The sequence below is a fragment of the Lissotriton vulgaris genome, chromosome 7 (genome assembly GCF_964263255.1).
Source record: "Lissotriton vulgaris chromosome 7, aLisVul1.2, whole genome shotgun sequence".
NCBI lineage: Eukaryota > Metazoa > Chordata > Amphibia > Caudata > Salamandridae > Lissotriton > Lissotriton vulgaris.
The window spans coordinates 1,704,766,415-1,704,791,509 of record NC_141695.1 but is presented as its reverse complement, the minus strand read 5'-3'; the positions used below and the strand labels follow the sequence as shown (position 1 = coordinate 1,704,791,509).

Sequence of the window (25,095 nt, the reverse complement as noted above, 5' to 3'; positions counted from 1 at the left end):
GCCATTGTTGGCTTGGATCAGGATAGTGCCATTGCTGTAAATGGTCGTAAAGGTGTTGCCATTTTGAGTCAGGTGGTTGGATATGAGGCATGTTAGTCTTCAGCTGAGCGGAGTGCTGGCAGGTTTGGAGATGTGGAGGTGGGGTTTGAGAATGGCGCTCCACCCCGCCTGGTTTTGGGTGTGGAAAATGAGTTCTATTTTTTGCATGCCTCAGAGGCGCAATGGTAAATGTCTGGAAATAGTGTTTCGTGGGACTGTCTTATCAGCCTATGTTTAAAATTTCTTTTAGCTTTCGGTGATATGTTGGGAGGGTAGATGATGGAAAAGGAGTTCGGGCCATGGTGTTTCAGGCCATATGCTGAGTGGGTTCGGAGGGGGGCCGTTGGACTGTTCTGTGTCCTTTTTGTTCTGTTATGTGGGTGCATTGTTGTGCTGTTGAGGACTGGGAGTCTGTTATGTGGGTGCATACTCGGAGTCGGGGGAATGGTAGGTGCCTTCTGTGATAGATGCTAATTTGCAGGGGATATTTGTGGAGGCCTGCCTCGAGTACATCCAGTTGGGTTTGACTTAAAGATGTGCTGCATTAGGGGGCAGGCTCTTTCTAGACAGCGTTTTGTCTGTTGCTAGTTGTTGCTTGCGCCCGTTTCGACAGGAGTGTCCTGGTATGCAATGGTGCCTGAGTTGGACTGCCACTCCGAGGAAAAGGATTTAGTCATCAGAGTGCCTGGAATCAGGGATCCGTCCTTTTGTGGTCAGGCATTCAGGAAGTCAATGTTGGAGCTAAAGTTATTTCTTGGGCGTTAATTATTTTTCTTATCCTCACTGTCTATTGGTAGACCTGGCTTGGTTTTACTGCTCTGCCGGAAATGGACTTTGGTATGCTTGTCCCTGTGTTGCTGCCATTTTGGGGTCAGGCTTCCAGGATGCTAGAATTGTTTGGCTTGGTGGTAGGGGTCTCGTATACATTTGGTAGGATTTATAGTAGACTGGAGTATATTTATTTATTTATTTATTATTTTTGTGTGGTGATCACTGCTCTTGCTGGACAGATCAGGGCTGTGGGTGGTGCTTATTGCCGGTGTTTCTAGTCGCCTGTGGCCGCCATTTTGGAGTCAGGCCTCCAGGATGATTCAATTGGGTGGTAAAATTTGTGTTGAGACAACATTTGGCTGGATAGATAGGTCGATTCTGTGCCTGGTGACCGCCGCTCGCGCTGGTCACATCAGGACTGACTGAGGGTGTCGATGTTTCCGGAGTGTCTGGACCCGATGCGCCATTTTAGGGTCAGGCACCCCGTAGCATTTACAGGAGCCTCGTCACTCCCCCCCCCCCCCCCCCCTCCCCTGGCCACACGTTGTGCAGTTGTGCCGGTCTTGTGGCACCCGCATTGTGGAAAACAAAAACAACCATTGATGGACGGAATGTTGCACAATGGCAATACATTCACCCCCAGTCACAGATCTGGGTTTAATCTATCGTTATTTTGCTCACCAGACCACCCCAGTTCAGACATGGCCATATGCAAATCAGTCTTGACCCTGTGCCTCATGGGAACAGTCCAGCCCGAACTGCCAAGCCATGTCTTCCCTGGACCGGAATCAAGCATCCTAGGACCGGTTTCTGGCTATCCGCTATCATCAGCCAGGATAGCTTGATTCCAGTGGCCTGGAGAGCATGGGACTCACGTCTGAGCATACCCATCCCACACTGGGTGACAAATGCAAAAACAATTGATGGACAGAATGTTGCACAATGGCAAAACATTCACCCCCAGTCATAGATCTGGGTTTAATCCCTCGTTATTTTGGTCACCAGACCACCCCAGTTCAGACATGGCCATATGCAAATCAGTCTTGACCCTGTGGACCCACGTCTCTCGCCTCCCCAGTACTCACCGGTGTTAGTGAAGTGTCTTTGTTGTTGGCAGGCAATCGGAGATCCTCATCAGTGGTCTTGAACAGAGGGTCGCGGGTCGGTGAACTTCTTTGTAGTTTCTTCGTCGATCGTGGAGGCGGCATCAGTGGCGGAGCCTCTCTTGAGTCGGCGAGCTTTTTGGAGGCGGCAGCACCTGGAAGGGGCCCTCATCGTTCTTTCCTGATGGCCACCAGTCTCCCGCTCACTCCCTGGTTATTGGTCGTTCTTCGTGGCTCCCGTGGCGGTTCTTGCCTGTAGATGGCGTAAGCCGCTGGTCGCTCTGCCGGGGCGTTTGTTTACGACCTGGCGGTAACGAGGTATGGATCTTCAAGCGTTGCTGTCCCCTGCAGTGCACACACCATATAGATCATTTCTCTTGGCTGTTGCCTACGTAACTTTCCGTCTTGGACGGTAGGTACCGTTTGCTGTTCTGCTTTATTCGTTGTTCTTCGTTCGTTGTCTTTTTTCATTGTTCTTGCGTGGGGAAGGCACGAAGATTTCCACTGGTTTGTGATCCTGGTGTCTGGAGCTCCGCATCAGAGCTCCTTCCCCATCGCCATCTTGGAATGGCATCCTTCTTCATCACATCATAGATATATAGAAAAACACTTTCAGGGCATTGCCTCAGTGTATTAGATTATTGATGGAAAAACGAATTTACTGAGCCAACAGGCATAATGTACAAAAGACGAGTTTACAATTTGACATGTGACAGACCATAAGCGTGATTAACACCTACCCATTGGGCCAAGTAACATGTTAGAATGCTGGTTCAAGTGCCATCCAAATAAACATGTTTCTCTGAGGCAAACTGGTGTAAATAAGCAAAAGAAAGAATCTGATCCACTGAAAAATACTAGGATGCAGAGATAAAGTTGCTGAGGCAATTCTAAGTTGTGGAATTAATCCTATCACCAAAGTATTAGGGAAAAAACAAGGCACTAGGCCATACAAACAGAACAAATACAGAAGTACTAGGTCCTTTGGCCAGATAAGTAGATGAGTGACTACAGAATTGGTCTACAGGACGGAGAGAAATATGAGGGTCTAAGGCATTGACAATTGGCCAACTGCAACAGAATGTTCCCCATCTTTTGTGGATGTTTTTGTTAAAGCTGTGTTGTTCCTTGTTGTTGTCCTTTGTGCAACTTTATTAGTGCACTGAAAAGCTGGTGAGAAGGAAGGGATGGATAAAGACGCAGAGGGATGAAAACGGAAGAGAATGATGTCATGGGGAAGGAGGAATCATGTTTTTTCAAGTTGTTGCTGGGTAACTGAAGGAGGGTTGGACTAGAGAGAGGAAATTTGGTTTGTGGGAGAAGGGAGGGAACTAGAAAGGGAGTGCAGGTAATCCTATATTATACTCATTATAAAGAATGACTGACAGTAGTATAATTAACTGTAATGCGTTGTGAATGATAAAGAACGCCAATGACCATGCCAGAGAATGCAAAAATTGAGCTCTCTGGGAATCTGAACCCTGTCCTCATCGAACATTTTTGGTTGACTTTGCAATATTTCTAGAGCCAAATTTACTTTGTTTTCCTTGATCCGGTGCAGATTGATGAAGATAAACATTTATCAGTTTTGTTGCTGACTTCCTTGTTTTCTCTCTCCAGACTCTTTTGCCACAATGTCATCAGGAGCATTGTTCCCAAGCCTGGTGCCAGGCTCTCGTGGATCTTCCAGCAAGTACCTTGTAGAGTTCAGAGCTGGAAAGATGACCATGAAGGGTGCTACGGTCACCCCGGACAAACGGAAGGGAATGGTGTACATTCAGCAGACTGATGACTCCCTCATTCACTTTTGCTGGAAGGACCGGACTTCGGGCAACGTGGAGGATGTGAGTTTTTAAGACTAATGTTAATCTTTCTTGTTTATAACTGTATTTTATTGTGACCTTTGCTCTTGGCCACAAGAAGTTGTGAGCAATTTGTACCTCAGCTTTTTAATAATTTTTTTGTCGCTGGAGAGTATCACATCATGTTAATTTATTATTTATGTATAGCCAGAGGATATTCCCTCCTGAGAGCATTTTGGCTCTATAAGCATAACGTTTGTCAATAATAGAACTGACGTTTTATATGGGTATGCTGTGGCCCCTATCTGGCACCACGTTTTATGTTATTGTGAGGTATCTTGTGTCCCCAATCTCTGTAAACATTAAGCCTGTGTCTTGAATGTGGAGGGTAATGTGTGTGTGTGTGTGTGTGTGTGTGTGTGTACACACGCACATATATATATATATATATATATATATATATATATATATATATATATATACACATATGTATATGTATTGGAAGCTAGAAGATAGGAACAGTTAGAGGGAGGAGTGAGCCCTGACTGGACCAACCTGCTATTGATGTAACTTTGGGGCCTAACATGAAATAAAGAACTTGCCTTCTACCAGAATGGCTCTTGGAACTTGTGTGAAGATCCTTCTCTCCCACAACAACATTTTTGTGACCAGTCATGGTAATAGACCTGCGTGAAAATGCAAGAAGGCTCTGGTGGCATTTGGGAGCCATATGCATGAGAAAATGAATGAGATGATGGCCGTGTGACCATAGAGGACTAGGCTGCGGTCTCCCACCATCAAGTCACACAGCAAGTTGTCAGCAGAGGCTGGTGAGCAAGAGGAGCAGAGCGAGGGGGGTGAGCAAAATCGTCAGAGACTGAGTCCGCAGGAGGAAGTTATAAATTGAGGCGATGTGTCCCAGTGTTTGTCTTAATCTTATAGGCAATGCTGTGGAGATGGTGTGAAGAGTCAGGAAATCTCTTTTGCAGTTAGCATAACTCTGAAATGCCCCATGGAGCGTCACACAGTAATACTATTGCATGTACAGGTATAGTCCCTTCGATCATAGTCAGCGGTTTCTCAGTTTAGGCTGTCCTTTTGATCATCTCGAATCTGGTTCTCTTGTTTTTGGTATTTTGAATTCTCACCTATTTTTGTGTTTCCGTGCCTGGTTTTACTGTATTCCTGTTCATGATTTTGTAAAGTGCTCTTGTACCTTCGGGTCTAGCATAAAACTTATAAATAAATAATAAATTATACAGTTATTAGTAACAATGACCTAGAAAGCTGCGTTGGTGTGCGCACTGTGGTTTATCACTTAAGTTTACTGGCAGAAGTCAGTTAATGTCTTTGGAGGGTCATGTGTGCATTTCACATATTTTAAAGCACCCAGAGTCGAGTGGCAAGAAGAGATGATATGGCTCCTGCTAGCGCTGCGGTTCAGCCGTTTGACGAAGGTCATGTGATAGTGAGCAGCACCAGGTAAAGACGGACTTTCCTCTCCGTCGCAAGTCCGTCATCGCTCGAAGAAGTGGGTGTGGTGTTGGGAGGCTAGCACTACAGCTTGCATGTGAGGAATCCCCACCAGTATCGGACATTTTATCATAATGCTGCTATCCTCCCAAACTGTTGGAGACTTCTATCTGCAGATTTCTTATCTTAGAATTATTGTCAGAAGTCGGACTGAATCTCGAAATGTTCCGTGAGCAGTCCCTGTGTGCGACGGTATGTAGCTTCTTTCAGCTCCTCGTGTGTCGTGGGTATATCCTGCACTAGAAAGTACGTTAGCGGTGCCAATATAGGCGACACTCAGGTGTGCTGGCATCTTTTCTTTCTGTGCCAGTTAGCGCAGATCCTGGAAGAGCTACCCATTAGTCGTTTTTTGACAATTTATTTTCTTGTTTGACGGTTTGTCAAAGCCTTTTGAGGACTTACCTCCTGGTTTGGCAGGGATGTCCTCCAAAAAGGCTGGCTTCAAGCCCTGCAGTGCCGGTCACCAGTCGATGTCAGGGACTGACCCGCACCTTGTTTGCCTGTGGTACCTGGAGCAGGACCATGCACCCGAAGGCCTTGAGCGAGCGATCTATGCACAGATAACAGCACCATGAATTCATGATTCATTAATATGCTGATGATAAAAAACTGTACTTGAAAGTCTCTTGTGCTTCAGACATCCAATGCCTTAAACACTGCCTGCACATCATTCAGACCTGGATGTCCAGTCCTGAACCTGAAGCTCTACCCAACCAAGACAGACTTCTTATTTGCAACAAACAAACAGTATAAACCTGACTCAAAGACCTGACACTTAATTGCTTCAAACCCCAACTTTCACTGACTGCCTGGACAATTGAAGTCACCCTGAATACCAACCTCACCGCCAAGAAGCACATTGCCAAAAAACAAAGACGGCTTAGTACCAGCACTGGCTTCTAAAGAAAGTGACTTCAGAACTGTTGTTCCAGCACTCATACTCTCTCATTTGGATCGTGGTAATGCCCTGTTCCATGGCCTGCCAGACTCCATTTTGGTGCCCCATAATTGCATCCTAAACACTGCAGCACGTCTCACTCTGGGCCTGAAGAAATATGATTGTATCACCCCCCTCCTTGTGGAACTCCATTGGCTCCCCACACCATCTTCAAAACTAGCAACATCATGTAGAAAGCCAACATGACTAGCACACCTATTTATCTTGAACATAGGCTCACCGTCTCTGGCAGTCCTTGGCACACCATCAGCCAGGACACCATAAGACTGCAGACTGAAAGTTTAAAAAAATTAAAAGCAGAAAAAAAGCTAGTAGGCCTTTATCTATGCACCCGGAATCTGGAAAAATGTTTTGGGTTGGGGCCTTGGGGTTAGTGCATCCCTTCCAGTGAACAATTGGGTGGGAAAGGACAGGGAAAACTCCTTCAGCTTCAGATGGGCTCGCTTTCTCCTCCAAACCCAAAGTCTGACCCACTGCGAAGGATCCCTGGATTACCCAAAAGGAGCCCTGCAATTTCCATTGCTGGAATATAGAAAAATACAATGGATTCCAGTGTGTCTTTAGCAATGTCTGACATTTGCTACATATACATCCTCGATGCAGAAAATTCCTGAATTCACTAGCAGTATATGTGTTCCATGTGGACGCAGGACCTTGTTGCAGGGGAGTTGTAGACCAGTTTAAAAGTGTGAAATAGCTAGTAAGGGACTAGTAAAACTTCTCTCTTGTCACTTCATTCATATTGCTGTAGTTGCGGTCAGTCCTCTACAACTTGGCGAGCGAACAGTAGTCATGATGGGTAGGGAGTGTGTACGTGATGAGCCCCTCTTGACCACACAGGCAAGTTCTCTCTGTCACAGCCAATGTCCTATTAAAGACTTGAGCACACATACAGGACTGTCATTTGTGTTTAAGTTGGGGTCGAAAATCTACAGAGCTTTCTATGACGAATTTGATGCAGGGTGGTATGTTAAACGGACCCTGTGAGGGATCTCTCCATTCCAACATGTTACTGCGCAGTTCCAGCAGCCCTGTGCATAGCCTGTATGATGGGCACAACCTTACATGTTCAAATGAAGTTTTCTATGTACAATACAGCTGAATCTTCCCAGGTGTAGCCCAATGTCATCTGTGCATACCTTATTTACTAGAATTTAGCAACATTTGCCCAGTGCAGTTTCATAGGCCCAGGTGTTGGCTGATATGTTTAATGCAGCTTATCCTTCACTTCTCCAACCCTTTCCAACCTACGCCTTCCCCCGCTCCCACTTGAGCAATCCAACCCTCTATTATCTGTAGGCCATCAGCCCATGCTGGAATGGGTGAGGACATGGTTTGTGGAGGTGGAGAGCATTGTGTATGCTGTAATAGTTTGAGAACTGTATTGCTGGACATGGCAGATCAGTAACCTACACATTACATCCAGAATAGCTCATTAAGAGAAAAGGCTTATAGTAACTCATTTGAGATATTGGGGTTCTGCACACAGCTGGGAGTCACCTTGCAGTGGCTATTCCTGGTAACGCATAGCAAACGAAGAGCTTGTGATGGTTGCCAGTTCATTCTGTATTTTGAAGCTATTTGACGTGTTTGACCTTCTTCATGGAACTGACGTTCATATTGATTTTCCCAGGACCTTATTATTTTTCCGGATGACTGTGAGTTTAAGAAGGTGCCCCAGTGCACATCCGGACGTGTGTTTGTTTTGAAGTTCAAAGCTGGATCCAAGCGTCTTTTCTTTTGGATGCAGGTGGGTGCTTGATTTCTATTGATTTCTTCCATCTTCACTCGATATTCTTTGCGCACAACGCTATCCATCACTTACGATTCCTGAACCTTCCACTAAGTATAGTTCTCTAAAGTCAAAGCATCAAATCAGTTGTTCTTATAAATAGGTCCCTCCACCAGTGTCATACACTTCTGTGTTACCCAAATGCATAATCAAAAGATGAAAGGCTTGTAAAAGGTAGACAAGTCATAGAAATGGAGGCTGAGAAGATGGAGGCGAATTATATGCTTTTACTGAGTGGCTGCAGGGCAGGCAAGTGCATAGCAAACCAGGTATAGTAGTAGCAGACCGGGGATGGAGGAGAAAGACCTGTTAAGAGTGTTGGGGCGGGACTGAGTAAATACATAATCTTAAAACGGGAATTACTGTTTTAAATCTTGCCACAGACTGATAGGAACAAAGAGAAAATAAAAATGGTAGTAGGAAACGTTTTGAGGGATGAGGCAGAAGGAGGAAAGACCACAGTGATAAGTCTACAATTGGGCTATGGAGGAAGTGTAACCCATTTGTAAACACCATTGTATTTTTCACATTGTTCGTGATGGTTCATCTCGTACATTGGGAAAGAGTAGCTATACAGAGGTGCATGCTGCTACACGGAACACGAGTTCATGCAGTATTTTTCATTAGAGGGCAGCTCCCAACTTTGCCCTCCCCATTACCATCCACCCAAAGAAGCATCACCAGTGGCAGAAAGACAGATTCCCTACACACATGGAGGAAGCACTCACCGATGCTTTTGGTACAGATATGTGTCTTAAGTACTCAATTCACTAAGCAAAGGATTGGTAATTTGCTTGTAGTTTATTTTTTAATATTGCCCAAAAAAGAGCACTGAGACAGCAGCTGGATTTTCTTCCAAATAAAACCAATATGACATAAAAGATTCAGTATTTTATCAAGTGCAAGATTATCCAAGTTATAAGCAAACTGAACTTCTATAGACATAAAAGTAAACACACCCCTCATAGTTCCTAAATTAAATTCTGAACTTTCAAATATTTACCCCCAGAACTCACTGACCCTTTATTTTGGTTGTTGAATTTACAGGTGGGTACCGGAGAAATATTGTTCCTAAGATATTTTCAACTGTTTGAATGTCTTGTTGCTGCCCTCTGATGGCCTTTCTTTTACAGGAGCCCAAGTCTGATAAGGATGAAGAGAATTGCCGTAAAGTGAACGAGTTTCTGAATAATCCACCTATGCCTGGGGCTTTGGGCAGCAGCGGAAGTGGAGGCCATGAGCTCTCTGCACTGGGAGGTAATTATTCCAGTACTTTTGCAGCAGCTAGAGTGTTTTATATTTCAGCAAAGTAATTTAGTTAGTCCATCCCTATTGATGTGAGGTTCTCTAGGAGGGGCAGTATACCCAATATCTGTGTAGAGAACACAACTTGAATCTCTAAATCCACTCAGTCACCTTAAAACAAAGTAAGGTCACCTAAGCTTGGTTCTTTTGGTCGTCATAAAATAGGTAGTGTTTCCGTATTTCTAGAGCTCCAAGTTTTTCTCGAACAAAATGATCTGTTGCTAAGAGAATTGATGGGCTTAAATATCCTAGACCATTGGTGAAACAAGTAATTGTCCAGGAAGCAGGACTACTCGTCCCAAACTACACTTCACCCCTCTATGGTGACCCTACTTGTAATGACTAGACTGACCAGGGACTCCAGAAAATGTAATCCTATCTCTCCACTCCTATTCACTTTGAAATGGCTTCTCCTTGAGACATAATGGTCTCCAAACTAGCTTTTATAAGGCACTCCACTTGAGTACCCCAAAATATCTGACCCAGTAACTGGCCATCTCTGGGTGCAGGCATCACCCTTGGAGCACAGATAACCTGTATCTCAAAATCCGTTCTTTAATTAAGATAATGTCACTAAAACAGTCTTCCTCAGGGAGTGTGCTATGGGTGTGAATGACTGTCCCACCACACATCAGGACATCATTTTCCTATGATACCTTCAGGAAGGAACTGAAAAATCTGCCCTTACAGCTCTTCCTCCCATTATAAAGGGTTCATGTTATGTTATAATAATACAACCTTGTAGAGTGCTTGTTCATTAGTTTCTCTTGGCAATTTAATAGATATCTGAAAGGCACTGCTTGGAGATTAGAAGAGTGAATTTAGCCAGCAGAGTTTAGGAAGCCTGTGTAAACAGCAATGTTTTCAGATTTTTCTGAAACAGTTTAAAGTCTGTTTCATGGCGACGATGATCTAGAAGAATGGTGCCTGTACAGACATTTTGTATCCATGATCTTGATTGATTATGCAACACAGAATTTACTCACTTTAATCCATGAGTAGTTGTTGAAAAAAGGAAATTCTTCTATAAGTGTAAGTTCAGCCCTTAGCCCCTTCCATGCTCATGACGAGGTCAGCTCGTCATGAGGCACGGTGCTCGTGTGCTCATGACGAGCTGAGCTTGTCATGACCACACCCGTTTCTATTGTGGTCCAGCACAGGGGAAGAATATTTCAAGCATCCAAGAGGTTAGAATGTGTTTTTATAGAGACCGCCTTACATGTGAGGTACTTCACTGACCTATGAGCTCTCCCATTGAGCTAAGCCAGTGACCAATGATAAATCTAACTGTGCTACCCCTCGAGTCATTGAGGTATACTGCAGAGATGTGTGCCTAAGCAATGAGATATCCTCCTAATCAATCAGCCAACCTGTTGCACCTTGCAGTTGCCCTATTCCATCAAGCAGACTGAGACAGTTCACCTGTCAGTTTATTCCTTCATCCCTCTTAAGTCGGCATGCTAGGATTGCTATAAGGCGTGATATCCTTTGATTCCCAAGGCTCTGTGTGGTGTGTAAAGCAAGATCAGCTATGCTATATATCTGCATTCTGCCATAATGTTATTGTCTTGCACATATGGTAGGTGAGTTGTTGCCATCCTTTTGTCGGATTTTGTGATGAATCTGTCTGCTGTGTATATAGCTATCACAGAGTCCATGCGGTGTTTTGCATTTTGTGATTTTTCTGGTATAAGATGCACATTGTCTTTTTTTATCCTTCCAGGTGAAGGTGGTTTACAAAGCCTACTCGGAAATATGAGCCATAACCAGCTGATGCAGCTCATTGGACCAACAGGCCTGGGAGGATTGGGTAATTGTGCTTCTTTAATTTGACAATCAGAATTGTTTCCTTTTAGGACTTGTAAACTAGTTGGCATCCTTGAAAGATGAACATTCTATTTATGCTGCAAAAGTAGTGTACAGGTCATCCATCACAGCTATAAATATGCAATCAATTAAGGTAATTTATCTCCATGCAGTTTTCATGAAGGTATTTATGACTAGTTGGTGCTATCCCTTTCTAATCCCATTAGTGGAGTATCACTTCTTCCACCAGCATCCATCATAACATTGTCTTAAATATGACTGTCATAACAGCTGTTGGATAAGATTCGAGGGCTTTATGCGCTGATGTTTGTGGGTACCAAGCATTGTTTCTGTAGCTCTTTTCTGTGTTATCTGCCAGCCTTTATATAGGACAATTCTGTAGGTCTCAAGTGCAGCACAAAAGAAAACCAATCTTGAGACTATTTTATTCTGAAAGTGTGGTTAAATAAAAGCAGAACATACACCTACAACTTCTCCTGAAACCGCAACCATGCCAAAAGGGGAGTTGGAATTGCTTCGGATAGGTCGAATGTCAGAGTTTAGTGACATTGTAGTTGGCTGAACATCCTAGGCTTGCATATCCAGTGAAGGAGAGGTACCTTGAAATTCGTCCTGGAGACTTGAAGTTAAATGATCACCATTTAAATTATTTGTGATCTAACTTCTTGTGTGAATATCTAGAAACCAGTGCCTTTGATGTCTTGATTTCTAAACTTTTACGTAGACAGTGACTATAGAATACAATCAAAATCTGAGGCTGTCGATATCTCTGAAAACTTTGTGGAGGAAAATAAAATATAATAACACGTGAGAAGGCAATGACAGTATGAATGATACGAATATGCAATTGCTTCCGGAGCAGTAAAGACCAGTACGTGTGAATTTGGGGAAAAAGGAAGGACTACAGCAATATGATGTACTCAAAGAAGTCTTTACAAATTATCCCTTACTTCTCTGAGAAGAATTTGCTATTGAGTTAAAGTGGCGGTGTAGACCCATTGACTAGATTGAATGTTTGGTGTTTTTGTTTTCATTAAAGGTGGTCTCGGTGCTCTGACAGGCCCTGGCCTGGCTAGCTTACTTGGAAGCGGGGGTCCACCTGCAAGCAGTTCTTCGTCAAGGTAAGAACCTGAGTTACTCAAGGCCTCATTTGTGTAGAAAGTAATCTGATGGCATGCCACATGCCGGAATGTCCATTCAAGGCATCGGAGTTTGTGCCCTAGCAACTTAGTAGCAGAGCCATGAAATCTCAGTTTGTCCCATTGTCAGATGATAGTATTCTGCAAATCTCACCTGTAACTAACTGATTGTTGGAAAGAAGCTACTCTATTTGTAAAGAGTTTTTGTTGCACAGGATGCTCGGTTTCTTCTTCGCTCTTCTGTTAAACCAAGCTACGGGATGCCGAGAATTGGTTTAATGTGAAGGATTCAGATATAGGCTTCGCATATCCTTCCTCTTTGAATGCCAATAATTGTTAGCTGTTTGTACAGGACGCATTTTTCTCGATGTACCAAACAACTGTTCTCGCTGAGGTGCATTGCACTTTCGAAGTGGCCCATATATTTCCAGTTTCGGGGCCTGCTGTTGCTATATGTAACCCAGCCTGTTTAAATACTTATATTTATTCAAATTGCTAAAGGGATCAATAGTTTATTTTATGATCCCTTGCCTCCCTGATTAACCGTTGATGTATTTTGTCATGGGATGTGCAAATACATAATTGTCTTTAATAGTTAACAATTTATTTCTTCGTTTATTTTTCCAGATTAATCTAGTTACCATTCTCTATGTATATATTCATTTAACATTTGAAAAGATTTCGAAAATCCAAATGTACTTTAGGGTGATGTCTGTACACTGTATAAATGCAATGGAAATGTTTTGAAAACCTATAGAAGCGATACATTTCCTAGTTTGATTGAATTATCTTCATGAACTGATTTAGTATTTAATTCTCTAAATAAAATGCAAAGTTTTTTCTATCCTGCATTTCCCGTGAATATATTCCTCACATAATACGAGGAAGCAGCAGGAAACCATATCATAGTATATATATATATGGGTCAGGGGATATCGCTTTTAAAATTTGGAATGGATTGAATTTTTGATTAATTTAAATTCTCCAAGTACATCAGTTTATTTCATGAGTCCAAATATTAGTATTTCAGGTTGTTGTATTATATTGCAGTGCCAACTGTGCAGGCTAAACACACAGATTTGCTTTAAACAACCAAAAGCTGCAAACCCATTCGGTTCCTTCTCAGAAAGTAATGCATTTTTGTTGGTTCAGCTAGACCCCGGTAGGACCTCATGGTGGTCTCCTTCCCCACTTGTGTCATGATGCTCCCCAACCACTCATGCACCAAACTATTCCCATTGCTTTCAAGTGTCCTTGCTTGAGAAGTCCTGCTCAGAAATCTTTTTATTTGATGGAACCAGTTTGATTTTTAGAATTAACTTAATGTTTATGCATGACTTTTAACCACGAGATGGACTCCTCACCCACTGGCGCATGATGTGTGTGTTGGCATCTTCACTTTGTGTCTTGCATCTTAGCTAGTGCCCAGTTGGTGACATAATCATGAAGTTGCTTTCCGTTAAGAATATCTGTGGCTCTGTATGTCGGAGTACATTTGAATTTCACATATACATAGTATCACTCGTGTGTGCCTTCCTTCGGATTACATTCCCTTTTGGAATCTCACTTGCTCTCCTTGTACACATTTTTAGAAATTCCATGTCGTAGATTTGCATTATTTTTCCATGAATTGTTTGTCTAATTAAGTTAATGCTGTTACTTCACATATTTTGATAACTATCTCTGAAGATGTGAAGGAAAATAAAACAACCTCTCAGACTTTTAAGCTATATTTGGTTGACTTGAAAACTACTAGTTGGCACATGGATACATGAAGGACTGGGTTCTTTATGTATCAGAGGTTACTTAGTGATGCTTTGTTTTTAAAAGAAATGCAACTTGTGATCCTAAAATGAAAGGCCAGACTAGATTTAGTTATTGAATGTGAGAAAAAAGTGGTACATATGTAAGCATATTATCTTACATTTCATGTGCCATTCTTGCAGCTCTCGAAGCCAGTCAGCTGCAGTCACACCATCTTCCACTACGTCTTCCACGCGTGTGACCTCAACCCCATCGGCTCCGACTCCTGTTCCAGCAGCTGTGACAGCAGTCACCCCAAGTCCAGCTGTGAGTAGTTCTGGGAATGGAGCAAGCACAGTAACAAGTCCTACTGGGCCAATCCAGTTGAGCCCTACCCAGCCCATCCAGTTAAGCGACCTGCAGAATATTTTGGCTACTATGAATGTTCCAGCAACAGGAGAAGGTGGGCAGCAAGGTGAGTGATTTGGCGTATGTCAAAGGTGCTGTTGGGTTTCTCACTGTCTTGAATTTTTTGAGGGTCTAATCTTTTACTCAGTTTAAAAAAGCCACAGCAGTTTCCATCTTTTCTAGTCCGTTTGTGAGTGAATGACTTTGCAGCTTCTGAAGGATGCGCGCACAGGACTGTGCTTCTCTGAGGTGTCCGGCCAAGTGCTGGAATGGAATACAAGCATGCTGGATGATGATGCATTAGTGGTGGCAGGAGGTACACAGAAAGAATGCTGGGAAAGGGGTTTGGAAGTAGTTGTGTGGAGTATGCAGGTAAACTAGGTACACCATTCTGTAATAATGAGTGCTGTACACATTGGTACAGGAAAGTACTGAAAGGATTGCTCAACTTAATGGACACATATAGGGCTCACCAAGAGTCTTCACTGAGAAGCCGCAGCAATGATGACGTCTTTTTGAAAAGCATTAAAGGCTTCCTGGTTCTTCCAGCAGAAAGTGAGTCATCTAAAGTTTGTTCCTGTGGATGAATCCAAAGCACCCACGAGGTGTAGGAACGCATTGAACGGTTGTGTGGAGTGAAGAGACCTGGAATGGGTAGCTGAGAGTAGTAACCGTATGAAAATCCTTACAGCTATTGAGTTAATATGAAGTACCCACTGGATCATCAGAGGGCCTTAGCATGAAATGTGGAGAAAGTTACCTCAATGTTTTTGGAAAGGTGTGGTATAAAAGTAGTTGTAAATAACATTTATTTCCAAGACCTATATCATATATAAATATACTCATTACAGTAACTTCAAAAGGTGATAAATACACAAAAAAATTCATTCGTCTTATTGATATATACACATAACAGTAACCCCTCCAATAGATTAAAAAAACATAAAAAATTAATTACTTTAAAAAAGATAAATATATACAAGTTGAAACATCCCAACAAAATAAGAGCCCCATTTACACTTGACATTATTTTAAAAGAAAAGGATAAACCCAAGTTTCAGCATACTAATAATTCTTCAACAAGAAAGAAGGAGAAACCCCCTACATATCATACTTTATACTCCACTACCACAGGAACATTTCTTCACATCACTCGCAGCTGAAGGATTGTACACCACAACTGCTTTTTCTGAACCTTGGTCTAATAAGGGAACAAGGCATCTGCTCCTAGGAACTCTAGGGAATGGGCCCCTAAGCTTTTCGAGGCTAAGTAGTGTCTATCTGCTGTTACTGAAGCTTGGTGTGGATCTCCTTATTGAGTCATGTGTATCATTTATTGACTGTGTGTTTGCATCAAATGTCTAACACTCCTCTCTGATGAGCCTAAGGCTGCTCGACCATACGACGCCCTAAGAGAACACCTTCGGATTGCTAAAGGAAGCCCCTGTCCACTTATAAGGGACACATGACTCTTTGCACAATATACCTCTTTTGGGTATACTAATAAAGAGCCAGCTTCCTACATCTAGCATCTCAGGAAGATCCAAGATGAAGAGACTAAAGAGCAAGGGGGACAACAGGCAACCTTGCTTAGCCCCGTTGCTCACTGGGATTTCATCTGCTCGAGAGCCTAGACCATTCAAGTCAACCTGTACCCAGTTATTCTCATGCAGTCTCTGTATCATTGTCAAGAGATCTCTGGCAGTGCCCCAACCTACCAACTTTTCCCACAAGAGCCCACAATTAACTATCAAAATCTGTCCTGAAATCCACAAAACGGAAACCTAGTTTCCCTCTTGAACCAATTGTCCTTCACGCTTCACCCCAGAGAGCAAAATAGTGACAGACTGTAGAATAACCTGCCCTGAATCACCTTTGCTCTTTTTGGATGCATCCACTGCCAAAGGCCCAGGACTTATTAGCAATGGGTAGTGTTTCGGGATAAATCTTAAGACGTCACATCAAGCAGGGAATTTAGCCGATAATTTTCAAGGTCATCATAGGCTCCGTTCTTATAGATAGGTTTATTTATAGCCCCTCGCCAGGAATCTGGTATTACACCATTTCTTGTCACCCATTTCAAAAGGGGCTTAGGGCATTGGCCCACCATGATGAGTTTCAATCATAGAGAATTGCTGGTAACACCTGCCCATGATGACTTCATATTTTCAATTATTTCTGCTAAGATGACCATCTCCTGAAACTGAGAAGGTTTGAACATTCCAACTGATCAACAACATGGTCACTTCTCACGTTATTATCAGGTTCTTTTGCAACTACATAAGAAACGTTGTCCACTGTGATTCACAAACCTGAGCTTCCAATTTCCACCGGGAATTTTGATGGACACTATTTACCAAGCAACAAAATAAACGAGAATTGCCCTTTGCAATCACATCCTGCATTTAGCTCCAATTGTTCTCATTAAATGCCTCCTTTCTTGGAAACCAACTACACTGTAGTTCCTTTTTAGGGTTCTCCAATCCTGCGGGAACTTGCCATCTTTTGTTTTGACTGCTCTTCGAAGGGAGCGGCATTCTTTATCAAACCACCCTGTTTGCACTTTTACTACAGCTGTTTTTAGTGAGTGGTCTTCAAGTAGAGTCTGGACTTCTTTTATCATATGCTCCTACCCTTCGATTCCCTTTCCATCTACCGCTGCCGGATGGGCCTCTATTTAAATGGTTGCTAATTCACTCACATTGCGTTCAGCGATAGATACCCTTATTCTCTTGTTATAAGCCAGGATAAAATCCTCCACCTGCTCTCCACTAGGAAAGGGGTCGTGCTTGATTTTTAAAAAAAATTATTTCATTTAAACGTATTTTATTGTCCTTTGTATACAGCTTTATGTGCATATGTCCAACATACCAACAAGTTACTTAATACATGTGCCTTTACCATAGTTACATCCCTTGTGTCTGCAAGACAGTACCATTGATTCAGTATCATTAAACGCACTATGCTACGAGCATTCCCCAATCTATATGTGTGTCGGCATACTCCCCGCCCCTAACTTTTCCCAACTACCCGCACCCCCCTGCCCTGCTGCCAACTAGAGTATTGCACTACCTTCCTCCAAGTAAAGGGGTCCTGCTTGATACTCAGTTCATTTGCAAAATGGCCAATCATTCCCAGATCCCTAACCTCAAAAGTGTGCATATCGCTAAAGTGCTCTACAGATGAAAGCATATAGTCAATGGGACCTCGGTACTGACTGTAACTATAGGTTGGTCCTGCAGGACACTCATTTGGCAAGCGCCCATTAAGATTAACTAGGTTATATTGAGCAAGGGCTAAAGCAAGTAACGTTGCTTTTGAAGAAGGGTCCTTACATGGCCAGAGACAGACGGAATACCTTAACATAGTACATCATGTAAGCACTCATCAAAGGCACTAAGAGGGATTGTTGAGTTAAAGTCTCCGGCTACAATAATATGTGCAGATACAAAACGACAGTAAATCGAAGATCAATCATGTTTCAACATAGGTAATTCAATCTTAAACGCACTGCCGTTAGGCGGGATATAAACATTTAAACAAACCAACAGTTGATCGGCACTAACAGCATTTGTAAGCAGGATTGTACACGTTAGTAGCCAAGTAAATGTTGTTTCTAGGTGGCTAACTCGTTAAGCAGTAAGAAATGGTACTAGAATCAACGTGGACACTACTAGAATGGTAAGAAAGTAGGTAGTTTCTTTGGTGCACAACTATGCCTGTCAGAAATGCACTAGGGGCTGGGATTGATGTTTTGTTAGTACTGCACCTTGGCCAGTGTTCTGCTGCTCTGTTGTAATCCTTGTCTGTGTTCTTTTCCCCAGTTGATTTGGCCAGTGTGTTAACTCCTGAGATCATGGCTCCTATTCTGGCAAGTGCAGATGTTCAGGAACGGCTAATGCCCTATCTGCCATCAGGAGAATCGCTGCCACAGACTGCAGAAGAAATTCAGACTACGCTGACCTCGCCTCAGTTTCAGCAGGTATGTACCTCTTTGTGGTCCATCTTAGAGCCATAAGTTTATCAGACAATTGCAGTATCAAGGAATCCAGACAGAAATTGCACTACTGACTTTGAATACAAAGCGCATGTGCAGGATACGGCAGTGCGTCCTCTGAGCTTTTGTACGGCTTAAAATAGTTATTTAATATGTGTAGTCCAAAAACTGGATTGTCCCTAGGCACCATTGAATTCGATTTCGTCATAACTGGAGTCATTGATGTTAATTTTATGATGTCAAGTCTGAATACATCAGTGCTGAGTCTACTGTGAAAGACTCAAACCTTCAATGTCTGATTGGATGCTTCTCTCACGGACTGTTGAGCTAGATTGGTATTTTCTCAGCACTACATATGTAAACATGCGTGAACATATGAATGTACATCTTCTCATAGAGCCTAAATGGGAGTGCACCAGTTGCTGTGTGCAGAGTAATCGCTGCTCGAAGAGTGAAAGTCTTGTCCCCTCACACTCAGTAGAGGCAGAACTGCCAGGTTATGCATCCTCCCCAGCGTATTCCAGTTGCAGATCATGCTGCCTAAGCACAACACTGCCTGCAAAGCCATGTCCCGTAGTGACGGGCCAAGGATTGCCTTGTGCTTCCCTTAGGATGGTGGTTGTCGTACTGGAGTCAGACAGAGTATTAACGCTACAGTATCACAATGTATTTGTGTTACATCAGTATCTTGCAACAAAATCTAGAGCTGCTCTTTACTTCTTAGTTTGCTGAGAGCTGTCTCTTTTAGTCATCAGCGTTGTGCTCTGATGTATTGGGAACACGCAAGTGTATCCCTGTTTTCAGTGAGGGTGAGATCAGGGTACGCTGTGTCTGTGTGACCCTTTCTGTCGGCTCTCTGGCTGTAAGTGGTTTCTAAGCAATACCCACATTTAGTGGGTACTGGCGTTTTATCACTGGGGTTCGAGGACTATTTACTAATGTACTCCAGCAGGATAAACACATCAGTCTTTTTGGGCACAACTCTGCCAAGCTAGCGAACAGTCAAGGCTTTTTCTAGGAGAGCCAGACTGCTAGCTACACCGCCAAGCGACTACTACGATCCATATCAGCATTCCATGTAATGATCACCTTTTCATCCAACAAGGTCTTTATTCACTCTGGATTTGTTTCAACACTTTGTAATGCATTTCAATTGCTGCATGTGAATGAAGGTTGAAGCCTGGGAACAAGGCAAGGATTCAGACATGGTCACGCTTGCAAACCATCTTCATTCATTCATCTTGCAAATGTGTGTGGGTTCGTTGGAGACAGTGGCAACTCCTCCATAGGAGCTACCCATCAGACCATCCCGCCTCATCCTGCATTGGATTGCTTGCGTATTACAGCTATTTTAATGAAAACACATGATCTACTTTTCACCGATTTATTTGGTTACATGTAAAAACGGTAGTATCACCTGGCAGCTGAAGAGTGCACCGCTTGCTGTATTGCGCATACGTCGTGTGGGGCTGCCCAAACAGTACTCACACAGACACAATACATATCTGACTAGCTGCAATGCAGCATGTCAAATAAAGGTGATTTGTGGCCGCTCAGTCATGCACACTTATGGCCCCTCTCAGAGGCCACGATAAAGGAAGGATATCCCCCCGTCCTAGCTGAGTTTCTTATTGGGCACACAGTTGTTCTGCTTGCTCTGGTGCCATTTGATGGATCTCAAAGCTTTGGAATCACGGTAGCCATTTGAAGTGCAGAGCGAAGTGCTTATTGATGACTACCCCAGGTTAGTTTCCACCTCATGTGTGTGTGTGTGTGTGTGTGTGAGAGAGCATTTTTATGATGTTTTTGTTTCTGTGTGTTTATATGTGCAAGATTGTATGGAATTGTATCTGCAGAATAGCAAACAATCTGGGAAAAGCTTTTCCTGACTCAGACACAACTAGCCCCCACTACCAATTGAGAGAAAGGCTAGCACTTCTTATTTTCAAACACCTGCCTTTCCTCTTTGAGGCTGCCTCATCCTATCCTAATGCCAACCCACGGGTTTATTGTGACCCAACTACAACAGAAGTGATTTGTGCCAACCCTATGCCTGCCATATTCTGTGTAAAGCGGCGCTTCACCCCTGGGGCTTGGTCTGTGCCATGTAAATGAAGACCCAACTAAAATAGCTTGTGTTTAGGCTGGAGATGAAATCGTGATGGTGCAGACCAAACTCATCAGGCAGACGGTTTCTAATGTGAACTATCTCACTCAAGGAGAGTAGCTGAACCAGGATATTTGGTGACATCCAAGAATGGCCAGCATTCACATTTGTTACGTTCACTTCCCGGTACGAAAGAGCATTCTGAGACAAACTTGAGGCCACCTGCGGCTCCTCCACTAAGGCGGAGAAGCGCCGCTCACTGCATTTTGAGCAGTGAAAAAAGGAAAAATAAAATAACACTACGTTATAACCATTTTACTTTTCCATTGTCAGGCAGGTTTACGGGGTGGGGCTTGGCTATCATCACAGCCAGCAAGGGAAGGAGTGGTGGGCACGTATGTGCGCATGACTGGCCGGCCGTCTTGGCCCGGCCAAACAGTCATGCAGGCTTTGCATGTTCCTCAAAAGGCTGTAATACACAGCCTGGTAAAGAACATGCAAAGGCTCCCACTGCCTGTCTGAGCGCCGAACCTTGGCTCTCAGACAAATCACAACGCTGCATTGCAGTGTTGTGATTGGCTTAAAGGAGCCTGTGTGCTTCCTGCTTCAAGCAGGAACAGGAGTGGTTGGGGTCCGGCAGCAAGGTAAGTAATTTTCATAATTTATTTTTCTATTCCTTACTTGACCCGTGCTTCTCGGTGGCAGCTACTACTGCTTAAGGCATTGTAGTCCGCTCTCCAGTGCCATCTGTAGATTTTTTTTTTGTGTGGTAGCACACTATGGATCACAGATAAAGCTGATGTGTACACCAAAAATGGGCGATCGCATTATTAGATGCTCTGCACATATATTATACAATAGTACTGAAAAGCATTTATTAAAAGTGAGTTTTTTTTAAACATGAACTGAGAAATATTCCTGCTCCACTTTAATGGAAATGCTGTTTGTGAAGTAAGAGACCAGCCTGGGGCCATGTGTACCCTACATGTGAACTAGATGCTTATTATGCATGGAGGAAATGCATTCTCTCTTAATAATAAACAAAAGATATTAAAATAAACACAAGACGGGTTTTGTACATAACACTCCCTGCACAACCATTATCAGCAGTTAATTCTATCTTCTTACGCTACCAATTTGGCCAGGAGAGCTTGAGCTTTCCATTGCATCTTCTTACCCCTTGTACTGTTGCGCTTCAGGATTGTACCACATGCTCTCCCACTCCAGTCTATTCTACCTGAAGATTTAAACACACTTATTGATTTCGCCTCTGCTTTGTCATGTCTTTTTGCACGCCCTCCTTACCACCAAGTGTAACCTGCTGATATCCATGTGTTCTGTTGACAGGCTCTGAGCATGTTCAGCGCAGCTCTGGCCTCTGGACAGCTGGGTCCCTTGATGAGCCAGTTCGGCCTCCCAGCAGAGGCCGTCGAAGCCGCAAACAAAGGAGGTGAGCAGCTCTCTAAAAGTGTGTCCATTTGGTTGTGATGTTTTTTTTTTTTTGTATCAACATATTTTTTGGGTTTTAACAGCAGGAGTATAAATTCCAGTGTGACACACAGTTGGCTCATCGAATAAGGTTACATTTTGCGAGTGCAGAGTATTGGCATACAATAGGTACAACACATCATTACAGTGCAACAGCGACCTTAACACCCCCGTCCCAGAACCATACCTTGAATTTATAGAACCAGCCATTTGTAGTATACTTGTCCCCCTATACTCGTCTGTGTTTATGGGGGCAACCCCTAGACTCAGAGTGTCCACTTCTGCAGCACTCCCCAATCTACCCCCAGCGCCAATGTGTGAGAGTTGGAGGTGAAGAAGACATCCAACGGGCAGCAATATCCCTCTTGGCGACTGTAGGGGCTGTCCCCAGAAATGTTTGGTCAGCCCTTGAGGACACCTAGCAAAAGTGTATTGGGGGGGAGAGGGGTACCTCCCATCCAAACACCCCAGTCAGTTCATCATCCACTGCTGACCAGAACCTTTGAACGATAGGGCGTAGGTTGTGATGGCCTTTAATCAAATTTTTTGATGTGTTTAGAGGGGACTTGGTGGGACAGACGAGTTAAACAAGTGCTGCAGCAGTTACCTAATGCTACTTTTGTCTTTCCTTTCCATTTTGGATTGAGATTGCTCCCGTAATAATAGTTCACACCTATGTTAAAACTCCCAAAGTACTGTTGTTGCGTAAAGACTATCTAGCTCTATGAACGTAGGCACAGCAGGCGTGGCAGCTGTATTTTCAGCTTTGTTATGCCTCCTTGGGTAAGGGAGTAAGCTTCTAGATAGGCTGTGATTGTGATAATACTGGGGCCTGATGCTGAACCTCCAGAGAGAGTTGTTCCATGCACGCCACCTTCTGTAAGGGAGTGGCGGCTTCCGCGTCCATCTCTGCGGTTGGGAGTGCTTTAGAGTTGGCTTGGTAGATAGCCAACTGTGTGAATATGATGGTCCCTCGACAAAGCTGCCAGATGCACACATCTGAATCTAGAGTGCAGGATACTCGTGAGAAAGCAGCTACATGCATGGATCTACTCTAGGGTACAATGTTCTCCTGAGACTTGCAGTCAAACACCAACTTACTGCATGGAAGACTGGGCCATATGGGCATTGGGTCCCACTGACAGCACCTTTACATGCTTTTTATTGAGATAAAGCGCCTCAGAATATACAGCCCACTTTTCATATAGTTACTCCAGATGTGTGCAGCTTTCTGTAGGGGACAAAGGTCCACCTGGAGAAAGCGTCTCAATGCATGCAGCTTATAAGGAAGGATGTCCAGCATTGTAATGCTGTTTCTTCGTGGCACACAGGGATTCTAGGGCCTACGCGTCACTCATTAAATAGATGATGCCATATAGAGACAGTATGTCAGATCATTCCTTTACTGCTTCTGTATGTAATTACTGAATATGATTAGATTATGTAACATAACAGTATATTGTAAACATTTTGCACCCCATCATTGACTTCACAAGAAACATTGATTCCAGCTTAGATCAGTCCATTGTTTGATGTAGCATGAGGAGTAAAGACTTTCTGTTTTTGCTGGAGCTTGTGACAAGAAAGACTTTTTAAATTAAGGTTTTGATGCCCATGTCCAATAAATTACATAAATGAATTTGTGAATAATGTTGTGTATTTTCTTCCTAGACGTTGAAGCATTTGCCAAAGCAATGCAGGGCACTTCCAAATGTGACCCAAAGGAGGGCGATGTCAAAGAGAAGAAGGATGAAGAGGAAGATATGAGTTTAGACTGAGGCCTTCTTCCCCCCGTTTATTCCTTCTCTTTTATCACGTATTTAACTTGTTACCTTCTGCTTGTGAATCTTGATTCCAATAAAGTTTTTTTTCTTCCTGAGATAAGCTCCACCTGCTCTTGGTCTCATTAAAGCACATTTGCCTTCTAACAGTAGAGCCACTAGACCGGGTGTTCAGTATGCTGACCAAACTGGAGAAGTAGATTTAGGGAATAAAATTGGTACTTCAGGCTCACCAGCATGTCACAAACCGAGGAGCACGTGGCAGCAAAAAGAGTGGATGTCAGTGAGTGCTTCTGGGAGTACATCTCAGAAATAGTATAGCTCTGAATTCCTAAACAGAGTTTGTAGAATGTGTTTTGTAGATTATGATGTTGTGTTCACCTCTATAATCTAGTGTAAAGGGCTAGAATTGTCACTTTTAAACTTCTTGGACTACACCCAGGTATTATTTCCTTGCCTCTGCTCATGGACTGGATCCTCCAAAACATTCTTTTAATAATGCTTAGTAGTCTGCTTATGTTCAACCGAATTGAAAGTTTAGAGTGAGTTAGCTCTATCCATCCTTATAAACAATATTTCTACAAATCGAGATACATTTTAAATATCCGTTTTTAATTTCGAAAATCTTATAAATTAAGAAAGCAGCCTTTTGTAGTTAAGCCCATTTTACTTTAACAGTGAAAATCTAGTGCATTTCCTGAACGTGCAACTCTAGAAACACATTTGTAACTAGAAAAATGCAGGGGGTTGGGGGTTGCAAAGATTCACTCTCAGATTCTTCATCATCATCCCATCATGCTTTGTGGGCCATTCAGGTCATTATTTTTCTGTTTACTAAGCTTGGATCCGCAAACAAATCAACATCTCGAACTGCTATTTTAAAGCACTGTTTAATACGAATTTTGTGTTCCCTTTTTAGGTTTTGCCTAGGCAGCGCTTGTGCTGTCTCTTTGAGACATGCTGTATTCAGGAAATTGGCATAAAGCTCCGCCTACTTTACATCCATCTTTTTAACTGGCTCCTATCACTGTCCTTTGTAAATTGTGGCTTTTTATTGGTCAATAGGCTTAGTAGTCCCTCTTTATAATGCCTATTCTCTTCTGGTAACCTCCCTGGAGGACTGCCCCTGTTACATTTTGTTACTCGGTAGGCTTTAATTACAGCCTCCATGCACAATGTTCATAAACTGCTTTGTCATGCCTGCTGTTGCAAGCAGGACACACTCTCCCGCAACGCTTATTACTAACTCAGCACAGAGCCCGCTTTATGGACGTCGTGCTATAACTTAAATATGTTCACTCT

General features: G+C 43.1%; 1 protein-coding gene across 1 annotated transcript in view; it reads left to right on the top strand.

Annotated features, from left to right (window-relative positions):
- The window catches only part of ADRM1 (ADRM1 26S proteasome ubiquitin receptor), a 30,619-nt gene extending 6,723 nt beyond the window's left edge, over window positions 1–23,896 (top strand). Inside the window, exons 2-10 of the mRNA XM_086932853.1 lie at window positions 3,534–3,757; window positions 7,840–7,956; window positions 9,132–9,255; window positions 11,027–11,113; window positions 12,170–12,251; window positions 14,216–14,487; window positions 18,245–18,402; window positions 21,872–21,974; window positions 23,684–23,896. Of these exons, the coding sequence (XP_086788979.1) occupies window positions 3,548–3,757; window positions 7,840–7,956; window positions 9,132–9,255; window positions 11,027–11,113; window positions 12,170–12,251; window positions 14,216–14,487; window positions 18,245–18,402; window positions 21,872–21,974; window positions 23,684–23,790 (1,260 nt within the window). The 5' untranslated portion in view covers window positions 3,534–3,547 and the 3' untranslated portion in view covers window positions 23,791–23,896. The remainder of the gene's footprint in view (window positions 1–3,533; window positions 3,758–7,839; window positions 7,957–9,131; window positions 9,256–11,026; window positions 11,114–12,169; window positions 12,252–14,215; window positions 14,488–18,244; window positions 18,403–21,871; window positions 21,975–23,683) is intronic.
- The last annotated feature ends 1,199 nt before the right edge of the window (window positions 23,897–25,095 follow it).